Genomic DNA, 14,370 nt, shown 5'->3' with positions numbered 1-14,370 from the left:
GGACCCAGTTGAAAAAAAAAAAAATCCCGTTTTGCTCTTCAGCTACGCCCAACTGTAGCCCCGCCTCCTCCACGCGCAACACCGTTTATGAGCTTGGGAGTCTTCCTGTCATCCTTCTCCTTCGAGAGCTACCATTGGTCCATCTGAACGTCCATCACGTGTTAAATACCCTACTCTTTCATTTGATTGGTGTATGTGATATGTGGGCGTGTCCCCGTCCTCAAAGGATTGGAGTGGCCAGACTCGGCTGAGGGGACACAGGATGTGAGCGCTAAGAGGAGTATCTAACGGGACATGCGGACGGGCCGATTTATTCTACTATTTCAAGTGCTGGTGAGGGTTTTATGGTTCTTTTTACAACCACTAATGACAGCTTTTACATAAAGGGTGAGATGTGTGTGGCTATTTTTGTGGACGGTGGGCTCATTTGTCCAAACTAATAAGTCGACCACTGGACACTAGCGAGCTAACCAAGTGGTCAGTGGTCGTGGAGCCGCAGTTAATGATAACAAACGGACTCTCCGTGCACGAAACATAAGCCTTAAGCACGGAGAACATGTAAGATTAAAACCGGGAGAAATTCCCGGGAACCGAGGTGGGAGAACAGATGTGGGTCAGTCCATCAGTAACGGGAAGCGACGGTGCGGAACAGTGATTGATCGCGCGCGCGCGCGTGTGTGTGTGTGTGGATGAATTGGGAATTTAAAGACATCAGACATCAAAATAGTAGATTGTACTCACTCAAGCATGCCATTCACGTGGTAAAATGTAGAATCAGTCAACCTGAAATCACAACAAAGTGTTGATTAATTAAATATAAGTGATGAGCAACTTCGTTAGAGATAGTAGTGTTATAATACATCATACCTAATATTCATAGCAAATATATCACCAATATCTAGCTGGAACTATTCACTGTCAATAAATAAACCGACCACATTTCAGATTCATTAATTATTAAATAATCTAATATATACAAAGGTAAAATGAACACAAAACAAATACTGGCTACTCAATGAGAAATGCAAGTATTTCTTACTTAATTGGAACTAAAAGCAGGTAAAACAACTTAAAATATTCTTTTTTTTGTGAATAGGAGAAACTGTCAAGCTGAAAAACACATTGTGTTTTTAACACTTGATTTACAATCAATTAATTTTCTAATTTACTAAATTAATCAGCTATTTAGCCCCTTGTATCACCATTAGGATTAACTTGGGGTCATGTCTATTGAACTTAATCCTCCCTAACACATTGTGTTAGCTTCTCTTTACAGGTTGCTCCAATGCTCTGATATATTCGTATAATGACAGGATGATTATATTGTCATGTTACAATTTTACTAAAAGTCAATAAAATACATTATTGCCCAGCACACAGATATATTCTGTCTTTTTGGCTGCACAATAGAAGGTTAAAGTTATGGCAGAGCTCCCGCGACGATTCAGTGCCTGAATGCTTCACCATGGATGCCCCTGAGTAGTATTGGGACGTGGAAAACGTAGGCGCAGTGTCACACCGCAGAGTTTTTATTTACGTCGTATTTGGGGCAGTGTGACCTGACGTAATCCAAGCTGCATTATGTATAACCTCAGAGCAAGCAAAACAGCCTGCAACACAAGAAGCTGGACCTGGCTCATGAATTGGTAATGACTTCCCTTTGGGATCTTAATGGACTTCTCACATCTGTAGTAAATGCCTCTTCTATCTCTGCGTGTTGGTGTCCGGATGTGGGCATCTTACAGGAGTCACATGGGTGAAGCGTGTTTTACCCTGAATGTCACCTTACTGAGGATCGAAGGCTGCCGATGGGACTGTTAACATGCTGCTAATGGGACATTTTAAAGGCTGCCTTGTGTGTTTGTGTCTGAATGCCTTAATGCCTAAGTGGTGCATGTTGGGTCGTAATGAATTCAGCATCAAAACACACGACAAAAAGAAAGGGTGAGAAAACACTCAGTATGAAAGTGATCTGTTATATTCCTCTGACTTATGTTTAGGCTTCACTCTCTTTTTCTTCTTGCTCATGTATTTCTCCCAAAATGAGTGGAGGAGCGCTTGCTTGCTGAGCTTTCATTGCAGGAGTATAGGGGGCCTTAAAGAAGGTTGAAGAGGAGGAGGAGGAAGAGGATGCATGGGAGAGCTAGTGCTGTTGCCGTGTGAACGGAGCTCTATTGTCCCGGGAACCTTTCAGTGGCTTCCCCGAGGTCCCTGTTCATACCCCTCCCCCCACCCAATACACCCTTTTTCCCTCACACACACACACACACACACTCATTAACAGAAACACAGACTTCCACGTCTTAATGCTACACACAACCTTTTTCTCTCTGTCTCACACACAGATTCATTCACTGTCTCGTTCCCGTCACACGTCTCTATACTTTCCCCTCATTTTCTCACAAGCAGACGAGGCCCGTCCTTTCCTCCCTTCTTCCCTTCTTCCCTTCCTCCCTTCCTCCCTCCTCCCTCCTCCCGCTCGCCCCCCAATCGCTCATTATTTCGCTTCATTGATGTGATTGTCAGGCCAGCCAGACAGTAAAAGCAAAAACATGCAATCTTCTCATTTGCATCACCTCCCTCCTATCCTCACAAGAAGCACAGTGTTGCCATAATGTTTACACAGACGGCTGAATCCGAGGGGCTCTTTCTGCTCCAAACCCAGACCTTATTAACTGTATTCAGTGTCCTTTGTGGCAGCACATGATGGTGTGATTTTACCCTTTCTTTTCTGTTATTGGCGTGAGGCTGTTGGGGTGTGCAGGGGGGGGTCGCTGGCTGAGAAAACCGGGGGCCAGATGAGGACTCGGCTGGTGGGAACCTCTTCTCTGTCCTGGACAGCTGAAGCGACACGATCTGTAATTACAGTCGTTTCCTGCTGAGACACCGACGGCACAGCACTGCTGCTTGCTTTGTCGGTGATTTGTTGTGTTGATGATGTAACCGCACCTTTTGTATTTGGTGTCTTACGAGATAAGGATTCGCACAGATTAAAATATGAACATTTTAAGCCATTTAGAAGGCGAGTTGTATTTCTCGTACCTGTCAGCTATTACTAGCCTTCTGTCACACTGCCAGGGCTCCTGTGTTTCTCCAACCTGCTTCTTTTTTTTTTTTTTTCTTCTTGGCGTAGCAGCACAGGAAAAAGTCTGGAACTGTAGTTATGAGAGAATCATTTGATCAGTGAGTCTAAATATTGCGCGAGCAGCCGGTTTCCATCCGCCGCCGTGTCCGTCCTCTCTCGGTTGCTTCTCGAGCCATCGCTGTATTGTTCTGGACAGGAAGGAGAGATGTGACACAGGGAGGACACAGGAAGCAGGAGCCGCAGGTCAAAAACAGGATGCAGGAAGAAGCTCACATAAGATGGCTGCTCTGATGCACCCTGGGACATCTCCGGCGTTGTGTATTTTGTTTGTAGTCCTTTGAACTACAGAGAGTTTGACTGAAGAACCGATGAGGGTTTCATTAAGAGACTGAAGTTGCTATGAAAGAGCAAATGTGTGTGCGTGAGTTTTCTGGGGGGGGGGGGAAATGGCAAATGCTTCCAGTTTTTGGTCATTATTCTTGTTATGCAACGATGCATTCATTTATGTAAATTCCCATTCGACTTTCCTGTCTTTTTGGTGTTTGCCTCACCATATCCGTGAATCTCTGTTTGTGTCAGGATCCCAGCTGGGCCACTGACAAGCCGGCCCGGGATTAGCTGGCATGCTGTATCTTCCTATCGCTAATGCTTTAATCTCTCTGCTGGACGCCAAAGTCTTCTGGCTTTGGGACACTGTTGGTCATACACTTCACAATAAAATGCCGTCCCAGGCCACAACAACACAAAAAAAACAAGCTACAGCCACAAAAGATGCGTTCATTTATACGGTTATTGCATTTTAATTCATGGTTCATACACTTCAGTGTGAACTAGAGCTGGGTGATATCGAAAAATCAAACATTTGTACTCAGTATGTTGGAAGGATAATTTAACTGTGTTGTTCAATGTGATTATTGGTACTTATATACAATATTTCATCAAAACTGTGAGTGTGGGAACTTGATGTGTTGATCAAGCCGCCAAACAGACTATTTTAATAACTATAATTGTTTACGTATTTTTCAACAGCAAAAAATGACAATAAAAACCTCTAAAATAGAATAGAAAATAGAATATATTTGAGTTTTAGTCAGATTAAACTGTCAATTTCAATACATCCAATTGGAAATTTTGATTTACAGCCATTTTAATAAGTTAATTGAGAAAATAATCAGGAAATTTAATTAGTTGCAGTCTAAATTTAAAGTCTCTCAATGTGTTTTGATAATCACCACCCCTGTTATATATAGCATAGATGTTATACCTCTTTGTTTCTATGGCAGATGTGGTGTGTGTGTGTGTGGGGGGGGGGGGGGGGGGGGGGATGGCTCGCTCATGAGCATCAGACCAGATGCAGTTGGACAGCATCTGCATACCGGTTCCTCCGTTTCATCCTCTCTAAATCAGGGTGCTGGCGTCTAAAAGAGTGTGTGTGCTTGTTTTAAAAGTGTGTGTGTGCTTGTTTTAAAAGAGTGTGTGTGCTTGTTTTAAAAGAGTGTGTGTGCTTGTTTTAAAAGAGTGAGTGTGCTTGTTTTAAAAGAGTGTGTGTGCTTGTTTTAAAATAGTGTGTGTGCTTGTTTTAAAATAGTGTGTGTGCTTGTTTTAAAAGAGTGTGTGTGCTTGTTTTAAAAGAGTGTGTGTGCTTGTTTTAAAAGAGTGTGTGTGCTTGTTTTAAAAGAGTGTGTGTGCTTGTCTCCTCGCAGTTCGTGTCGGTGTGAAGCCTCGCCATGCCGCTGGTCAAGAGGAACATCGAGCCCCGGCACCTCTGCCGGGGGGAGCTGCCCGAGGGCATCGTCAGCGAGCTGGAGTGTGTGATGAACAACACGCTCTCCGCCATCATCCGTCAGCTCAGCAGCCTGAGTATGACACAGACACTCTCACACACACACTCACACGGACAAACACACACAAAGTAGCCTTTGCAGGAAGAGAATATCTGCTAAAAGTGACATTAAAAAAGAGATTACAACTTCAGGCCGTGACCTCACTAAGGTTGATCACATGGTTTCGTCGGTAATCCCGAAGCTGTGATTGATTTGGGAGTTGTCATGGTTACAGTGCCCGGGGGGGGGTCACTGGGCTAGCAGCAGACTTAGTGCGGCCTCGCGCTGGAGCGCGGAGGGTTGAAATGTAATCCTTGTAGATAGCTCTGCAAAAGGGAACTTATCGGAACAGCTGTGTGTGTGTGTGTGTGTGTGTGTGTGTGTGTGTGTGTGTGTGTGTGTGTGTGTGTGTGTGTGTCAGCCTGTTATGACTGGAGGGGTGTATGTCAACAGTAGTCGTGTGCAGGCCTGTGGCATATTGATTGTTGTGCTCACTGTAAATGCACTAGAAAGATTTGTTTATCTATCCATCTCCCTGTCCTTGTTTAACAATCCATCAACAGTGTGTGTTGTATTTTAACATTCACCTATTTTACAAATGTGTTCATTGTGCATTTAAACAGCATACTTTTTAAATCCAGTCCCTTTTGTGCTGTTGACCCTGTACATTTCGGCCCAGTCATGTCCATTCTCTGTCCGTCCCTTATTGTGTCGAGTTCCCGCAGTGGGAGTGGGCCTTTCAGCAGCAGCTGTGGGAGCTATATATACATGTTTGAAGACCACATACACTGTGCATGTCTGTGTGCACACGGAGAGGTCAGAGTTGACCCGGCTCAGCGTGCCGGATCTGTGATTCTTCCTTCCTCTAAATGTTTTTCCTGCGGCCCATCCTGTCAGCAGGAGGGTCAGAAAAAGCCTTTAGTGTGTGAAACGCTCTGGCTGGGTTTTAAACTGTTGACATCCAGAGGACGCATACCTAACCATGTCAGTACTGCCCGGCGTAGCAATTTCTTTAGAAGAAAGGCTTTTACGCTCATTAGCTCTGGGCTAAGACCCCCAGTGCTAAAAGTTTATAGTTCCATAAACCCCGGACTAACCGTCGTTTCACACTGACAGCCTATAATGTGGTTCACTTCCGCCCTTGGCCCTTTTTAAAAACCCCATTCCAGAGCAGGGTCATCCACACTGTTCAGGGTTATTCCCCAGAACACAGAGTTAAGAACACAAGCGTGAATTGGGATTCGAACCAAAGCAACACAAAGTTTCCGATCAAGTCAAATGTCAATCACAGTGCTGTGATTCCACTCTGAAGATGTTAGCCTCGCAACATAACGCCGGGACCAGGACCGGGACCGGGACCGGACTCGAGCACATGTACAGGACCAAGCAGACTGTTTAGGGCTTTGAACTGACAACCCTGAGGTGATGAATCTCTAGCAATAACAGAGCAGCGATGAATAACTTCAACAAACAACTGATGATTAATGTTGCTATATGGAGATGTATGAGATGCCATTTCCTGCAAAGGCCTTTTTCTAGCCTCACGTTGTGTCACGTTACCGTCGTATCGATTAAACTTCAGCCTCTGTGGGGATTTGCTCAGCTCCGGATAACGATCACGAGCCTCCTTCGTTCTTCTCAAATTTCCCGTTTCTTTGTCCTTCTGCCGTTTCTTTTTCCAGGTAAACATGCGGAGGATATATTCGGCGAGCTGTTTAGCGAGGCCAACACCTTCTATCTGCGCGCCAACTCTCTCCAGGACCGCATTGACCGGCTGGCCGTTAAAGTCACACAGCTGGACTCCACTGTGGAAGAAGGTGGGTCAGAGGTTTAGAGGTCTGAGGGGGGGGGGGGGGGGAAGGACAGGAAGTCATCACTCATCGTCCAAAGTGTTCTCTTTTTTTTTCCTGCCTTTTCTACCTATTCTGACCTCTTTTATTTGATGTTCTCAGTTTCCCTACAAGACATAAACATGAGGAAAGCCTTCAAGAGCTCCACCACTCAGGACCAGCAGGTGGTGTCCACGAGCAGTGTGCCCAATCCTGTCAAGGAGATCTACAAACTGAGCGATAAGCCTCCGCCACTCAACATCCTCTCGTCTTACAGGTTGGTGCTGATGATGCTCGCTTATGCTCTTTCAGCAGGATCACAGCCGCATCTCTTAAATCTGTCTCATTTCTTTACGTGACTTTCAATCAAGAGCTTATTTTGCTGCTGCCCCCCCCCCCCCTCAAAAAGAAACATGACTGTACTCAAAATTCTAGTATTTCTTGACTCACATTTTATTTTTACAGTATTTCCACCAATAGTTGAGCTTTAAAGATGCTAAACATATTCATTTTTCTTAATTTTAACAGTATGAAACCAGCAGCATATGTTTGGACACAATGCCCTTTCACAATGTGAAAGACACAATAAACTTGGCTCCTTGTTTCTGACCTACATTCACAGTGAAACAGCAGATTTGGGACTATTTCCTCCTGCTCCTTCTGTCCAGTGTGCTTTGGGTGCATTACATATTTAGCATGGCCGGCTCCGGTGGGAATCAAACTCCTAACTGTGACTGCATAGCACACTTCTCTCCCTCTTCATCTGTTCTCAGCCTCTTCCACTTTTGCAATATTCGTAGCATACACGAGACAAAAAACCCCTCGTCTATCTTGCCATTCTGCATAGACTGAGACGATGTATCCATACGTGTTTTGGTACAAAGACATTTGTGCGCCTGCATAATTCTCGGGTGTCTGCTTCTGAAGGGATGACCACAAGGAAGCGCTGAAGTTCTATACCGACCCCTCCTACTTCTTCAACCTGTGGAAGGAAACCATGCTGCAGGACACAGAGGATAAAAGGAAAGAGAAGAGGAAGCAGAAGGTACAATTAGGAGCTCACCGATCATGCTGTGGTTTTTATACACCATTACAAGGAGTTTACTCTACCTGCCACCTCAAACTGGTGCCGTTCTGTCCAATGTAGTTCAAGTTTGTTTCTTACATTTTAATACCGTAATCACCACACAAAATATGACTTCTTACTGGAACTAATTATATTATTGTCCATAGAAGAACACAAAATGAAGGACCACAAATTGATAGCTTTAACAAAACTGAATAGCCTAAATGCTCTCCTCCTCTCTCTGTCTCTCAGGAGCAGAAGCGGTGTGTGGATGGAACGTTACAAAGGGAGGTGAAGAAGGTCCGAAAGGCGAGGAACCGTCGGCAGGAGTGGAACATGATGGCTCTGGATAAAGAGCTGAGGCCGGACCACCGACACACCATACACCGCGACAGAGGGGCTTCCTCCGAAGGCTCGATGTCCCCAGAGAACAGGTAGGGCGTTATATATCTGCGTAATTAATAAACAGTGTTATTTCCACCTTCCTATTTCACCGTCCATCTTCTCATCCTCTATCAGGGGTCACGGTCCTGATCAGCACCACTACCCCAACATGATGAACCACGCTGGCCACGCCCACACCTACTCCGGCCCACCGCCCAGCGCCCTGGCCGCCCAGATGGCTGCAGCAGGCCACGCCCCCCGCGGAGGAGGCGAACACGACATGAGAGGCAGGACCATGATGGCCTATCAGGGCGGGACACTGGGGCGCTCTCACCACCACCACGTCCCGCTGCCTCCTCCACCCACTGAGGCCATGAACGGTGGCTCTATGTCCCTTCCACCAATGGACTACAGGTAAACAAGACACTTTTCTAACAGGCTCTTAAAGTTGCATTTCAGGCATTTGACAGGTTGAGGTGTGTCTTTTGTGCACACAAGTATGAATTTTCAGCAAATGCTGCCACCTAGTGGGTCAGTGTCCCTCTGCTTCACTCTCAAACCCTGATGACAAAGTATCATTATCATTTGTATTAACCGCTCCTAATTCTCTTTCATTTTCTCTCTCTTGCAGCATGGATGGCTATGCCAACACTGGTCCTCCTCCTCCCCCCCCAGCCCCTCTCATCCCTTCTGCCCAAACTGCATTTGCCTCCCCTCCCGGAGGACCAATGCCTCTCGGGCAAATGGTCGGCGCCGGTGGCTTCGCTCTGCCTCCGCCGCCTTTATGTGGAGCCCAGGCGGCTCCGCCTCCGCCTGGTCCTCCACCTCTTCCCCTCCCAGCCGGTGCTTCCCACACAAACCGCAAGATGTCTTCCTCTGCACCTGCTGAGGCCTCAGCGCTCAACGATGCCCGCAGTGATCTGCTGGCTGCCATACGTATGGGTACGAGCTGTAGTGTGTCTATGTGTTCCCATAAAGATGTGTCACATGTTTCTTCTTTAGAACAGTTTTTGTTTAAAACCACCTTTAATAATAATAGCACTAACATATGCAGTACCCCTTTGAAAAAAATCACATTTTATTGTTTTACAACATTTAATTGAAGGGGAATAATGTGGCTGTTTTAACCCTGAGCAACAGAAAGAGAGCCTTTAAATGCAGAATGATGTGTTCGCCATTTTCATAGCTTCCCCTTTAATGCGTGCTTACCATCTGGAACCTGGTCGCTCCGTTTTTATAGAGGTGGAGGCCCAGAAACGTCCCGAACACAGCAAAATGAAGAAAATAAAGAGTTTATAAAGGGATCTAACTTAAGGGGGTGAATACTTGTTAAAAGATAAAAAATAAAATTTGTAGTCAAAGGTATATAGGTTTATTGCTTGAGATTTCATTTTTGTCAAATCTCAACCAATATAATTGTAAATTCATTGTAAATACACTAACATTGGAAAAAAAAAGAGAGTAAGAAAAGCTGAAGCAAATGTTTGTGACCTACATTTTATTAGGCCTTGCCTTGATATGACAGGAAATGGCCTCGATCTAGAGCACTATAATTAAGTGGCTCAAGGGAACATTTAAAGACCAAAATCTTTATATGAGAAGAAGGAGGTGATGGAGCAGCTTTTCAAGTCACAGACCTCATCATCACTACATGTCATACCAGCTAGATCCCCACTGGAAATGTCCTGGAAAATAATCTGGAGAAAAGATTGGGAACCCTGATAGTGTTCTTTTTAGACTCCAAAATGAAGCTCCCCAGACCCTCATTGTTTATCCATACACTGCATTTCAAGAGCCACCGTGTCAGTGACAAACACACCCCGTATTTCCCTGCAGGCATCCAGTTGAAGAAGGTGCAGGAGCAGCAGGAGCAGCAGGCTAAGAGGGAGCCGGTTGGAAACGACGTGGCCACCATCCTCTCACGACGCATCGCGGTGGAGTACTCCGACTCTGAGGACGACTCGGAGTTGGAAGAGAACGATTGGTCGGATTAACATACACACACACACACAAAAACAAATCGGATAACTACTGAAGACACACACACACGCACAATCAGCCGATCTCACACTCACTTGAAAGAATGCCCACTCTACCACACTCACGGGTTGTCACACACACACACACATGCCTACACACAATCACATGCTGTAGGTTGATATAAGCTGAATGGTCCAAAACTGGAAATGTGGGGGTGTATTCAAGATGCATAAACACTGTAAAGACACTCGTAACATACTGTAATACTTACCACTTGTTGAAACATTAACATGTAGCTTGACATATATATATATATATATAACTCAAAGCATTGTGGATACACCCCAGTGGATGTTGCTCTACCTGTTATAACACTATAGACACCATGTGAAGGTGCTTATTACATGTATAGTCGAAGCTTGAGAGTGTTAGAAGAATTAGAAACTTTTCCCTCTTAAGCTAACCAACGTACTCGTCTTTTTTAAAATGTTTTTACTGAAACACTTGCGTATGCTGTAGATCGTGAGGCATGTTTTTTTTTTTTTTACATGTCAATAACTGGACGTGAAGGAGTCGTTGATGATGGGCTCATGCCTCTGAGGATATGTGTAATAAGTCTTATTGATGATAAACGGGAGAATTGATTGAGCCATCGATCACTGCTGTACGGGGGAGGGGTGGGTGGGTGGGGGGGGGAGGGGTCATGCTAGTGTGAGCTCTGTAACCTTTGACCCAGAGAAAAATAAAACGATGAATCGAGGATCGCGGCTGGTTTGTCATGTCTCTCTTTACTGGTCCACTGTCGTCATAGAGACAACACATACCTGCCTCTAAGACTTCAGTCTCCATGGTAACAGTATAGCTTAGAAGGGAGTTGCCAGGGAAACAGAAGAGTGTGAAAACAGGGAGGGGGGGGGGGGCACCGAGCCAGGGCGAGGATGAACAAATCAGTCGAGGCAGCAGAGTTTTATGCACAGCACATGTTTGGTTTTTTTAATACAAAATTAACAATCGAGTGAACTAACCAAAGCAATAAAAAGTACAACTAACACCTTTGGAAAAACCGCGGTCACACAAATGTTGTTGTTTTTTACAATATCTCAGTTCAGTTAGTGCATGTTGATTATCGTTTATGTGTTTCATTTTGCAGATACTTAATTTGTTGTGCCATCTTCATCCAAAAAAGAAAGTGCATTTCACATTGAAAACTATACGCATACGTCTACACAAGATGCTGTTACTGTGGGGTCTCCAACCCCCAAAACACACACACACACACACACACACACACATTCACAGGCCCTTGAGTGTTTTAATGTTTAGCTCTACATGTTTAACCATGAAAAAGAAACGACCACTGAACTACCAGCCCGTCACTTTCTCAAAAACCCAGCTGCTTTGCACACGACGTTGTGTTTCATTACACTGTGAAACAATTCAACAGATGAACAGGTGTGAGTTGGATACTAAGCCCTTGTTCACACCTGCTCAATCATGAAAATCTCAACAACACTGCACAAGAGAAGAACATTCACCAACCAGAGAATGTTGTGTACCATTTGTTTCCCGTCAAACACCCCCGTGTAACCAATCAATTATCCGATAACCAGCCTTTGTCAACCGGTGCATATTGATGCCCAGCAGAAGAAAATGGCGCAACCCAAGGTGGTTTTAAGTCCCCCCCCCCTCTTCAGCATGCCGTATTTACAGAAACAAATGAGTCAAGAGGAAGACAAAACAATTTGATTATTACTACATTCTGAAAAAAGGCTTTACATCGCCGTTTTATCACACAACACCAGAATGTGAAAGAATTGAGGCCAGACTAAAGTGGAAAAAAATAGAACTTCAATGAATATAACAAAATAGACTTTTCTCAAAAGGTAAAGCAACAAGAGTTTGTGATGGTTTGTGATGTGCCAGCCCGACCCGTCGGTGCTCATTAATAACAACAGGATTCAGTCTGACACTGTGTACAAGTTCCCGTTCCAAAGCTCAGAAATACTGTTACCCCCCCCCCCCCCTTTTTAATCGCTTTGCACCTGATCTGAGGCCAGAAAGATGAAGATTGGGAGCTCCTCAAATGCCCCCAGGCTCGCTTAGAGGGGAGGTAGCAAGGAAGGAAAGAAGAAGCACGACTTCTTTTTATTTGGAAGTGCCCATATTTAGCTCATAGAATCATTCAGAGGTCACTTAGCGGACGCCTGCATCAATCAGACTCGATTGATTTAAAGTAGAATATTAGGGATAAAGAGGAGACTGAAAACACACACAGCAGGACTTGGATCCCAGTGAGGCCCTTTCACTTTGGCTTGAAGTGCTGGAGCTTCCACGTCTGAGGCCTACCTCTCTGGAAACAAGCTCTACGAATATGTAACGAGGCCACTTCCCTCACAATTGACAGGAAGACTGGCAGCATTGTCCTCGAAGGTCAGGGGGTGTCAACAGGGAGTCATATCCCTCACACCTGTTTCACCCCTTCACAAGGAGACAGATTAAGGTCTGCTGAGAGCTGCTGGATCACAAACACACACACATATGCACACACCCAGAGGCCATGCAACTCATACCGTATGCACGAAAACACAGCCTGAGACTTGAGCTCACGACACTTAGGACAGTTCATATGCTCACAAAAGGCAGAGGCAAGAAATCAATAAATACATTTCACCATTTTTTTTGGTGTGACAAAATGGTCAAAGTCCGATTTTAGCTCAGAGAAATTAAAAAACAAATATCATTGCGGAGGAATGAGTCAGTGGTGCCACTGTGACAAAGGAGTCGTTTGATCTCGTCCACTTTTTTTCCAGCCCAGGAGTGATTATCCTCCCACCTAGTTCAAGATCACTTGTAGCTCCCTGAACACATTCGCTGCAACACATCCCCACCTGAGCGGCCGCTGTGGAACGTCACGCTGCAGGAAGAAGTATAGGTGGGAGGTGGATGTTATTGCTGTCTGAGTATTGCTAAATAACTACCATTCATAGTTATTGCTGACAAGATATGAAGGAATGAGTAATTAGCGTGCATCTTTTTGTCGGGTTTGCCAACTAATTATGAGACCAAGAACTAATGGAGGATTAACTCAGAGCAGCTGTTGTGATTTGGGCTTCCAGTGAACCACAGTTGAACTGAAATCAGGATCAAAGCAGAGCCTTTGAACTTCAAACGTATCCGCACGTTACAGCTAAATATTGTTTTTGAAATACACATTTTTCAAAAAAAAGGGTGCCACTCTTGTGACCATCAAGTAACGATTAGCTCATTCAATGTGATACATTTGAGGTACACTGTGTAGAAAAACAAATATATTCGGGGTCATGATGACATCAGGGGACCATGTCACATGGCTTGTAGTCGAACATGTGACCGACACTGAACTAAGGAGGGAAAAAAGGGCATCTGTGCTTGTTGACTGCAAATTACACTGAAGTCAAGCATGTCGATCAAATGTGTGGTTGGTGTTCAAATAAATGGAAATACATTCAGATTGAGCAGATAATCCATATTTCTCTACAGGTTTGTAATCTGATGATACATTCATTTAATATCCTACATGATTCCTTTGGGAATAATACATTTGATTTGTGTGTGTTTTAAAAAGTAGGCCTGACTTACAGGCTTTCTCAATTACATTATGATTACACATTACATAACAATGTTCTAGACATTCAAAAAGTCATAAGCAATCTCCATTCAAAAGGTGAAAGAGGAGGGATATAGGTTACATCATCCGATGGCCTTCTATTGGGTTTGGTGCCGTCCGTTCATGATAAAACACGGAGGAGGGGTTAATAATGGTGGTGGTCTCCTGGGGCTTTGTCGCGAGCCACCCACTTGCGAGATGAAACTAAAAGTACATTCACACACAAATCCAGAGAGAAAAGAAGACACATTGGAGAGGTGAGGGGAAGACGAAACGGCTTGATTTCTTTCTCGGCGTCTGTGGAGGACGCGGATCACAGAGCTCCGGGTCTATTTTTAGCACTCCGCGGCTGTTTAGCTTTCAACGCACGTTCAGAGTGCAGCAGCAGAGCGCCGGGATGCTGCTCCAGACAGGGCTTTATGTGGAAATGCCTGCGTAATCAGCCGTTCTCTTCCCTCCTCTGCGCCCCGCACACACTCCTTGGTGAATCTGTGCGCTTTTACGCACGCGCGCGCAAGGGGGCCCACACTAATAACCCCTCCCTATTTGCAGAAAAA

General features: G+C 44.9%; 1 protein-coding gene across 2 annotated transcripts; it reads left to right on the top strand.

Moving 5' to 3' along the window:
- Window positions 1–263: 263 nt before the first annotated feature.
- wasf3b (WASP family member 3b) lies at window positions 264–10,811 on the top strand. 2 transcript variants are annotated; one of them, XM_079291690.1, is made up of 9 exons: window positions 264–333; window positions 4,789–4,945; window positions 6,591–6,725; window positions 6,861–7,014; window positions 7,665–7,782; window positions 8,056–8,237; window positions 8,323–8,601; window positions 8,819–9,123; window positions 10,024–10,811. In XM_079291690.1, the coding sequence occupies exons 2-9, from the start codon at window positions 4,813–4,815 to the stop codon at window positions 10,179–10,181; spliced, it is 1,464 nt and encodes a 487-aa protein (XP_079147816.1). In that variant the 5' UTR covers window positions 264–333; window positions 4,789–4,812; the 3' UTR covers window positions 10,182–10,811. The 2 variants fall into 2 exon arrangements, with proteins under 2 accessions (XP_079147816.1, XP_079147815.1); XM_079291689.1 differs by having other exon boundaries at window positions 8,819–9,129.
- The last annotated feature ends 3,559 nt before the right edge of the window (window positions 10,812–14,370 follow it).

The sequence above is a fragment of the Melanostigma gelatinosum genome, assembly GCF_949748355.1.
Source record: "Melanostigma gelatinosum genome assembly, chromosome: 20".
Taxonomy (NCBI): domain Eukaryota; kingdom Metazoa; phylum Chordata; class Actinopteri; order Perciformes; family Zoarcidae; genus Melanostigma; species Melanostigma gelatinosum.
Note: the sequence above shows the minus strand (reverse complement) of the source record. Positions and strands in the feature narration are given on the sequence as shown.

Excerpts from the sequence above, each read along its gene's own strand:
- wasf3b (XM_079291689.1), top strand. The coding sequence starts at position 4,813 with ATGCCGCTGGTCAAGAGGAACATCGAGCCCCGGCACCTCTGCCGGGGG. Across the intron at positions 7,015-7,664 it reads AACATCCTCTCGTCTTACAG|GGATGACCACAAGGAAGCGC; the intron begins GTTGGTGCTGAT and ends CTGCTTCTGAAG. Across the intron at positions 8,238-8,322 it reads TCGATGTCCCCAGAGAACAG|GGGTCACGGTCCTGATCAGC; the intron begins GTAGGGCGTTAT and ends ATCCTCTATCAG.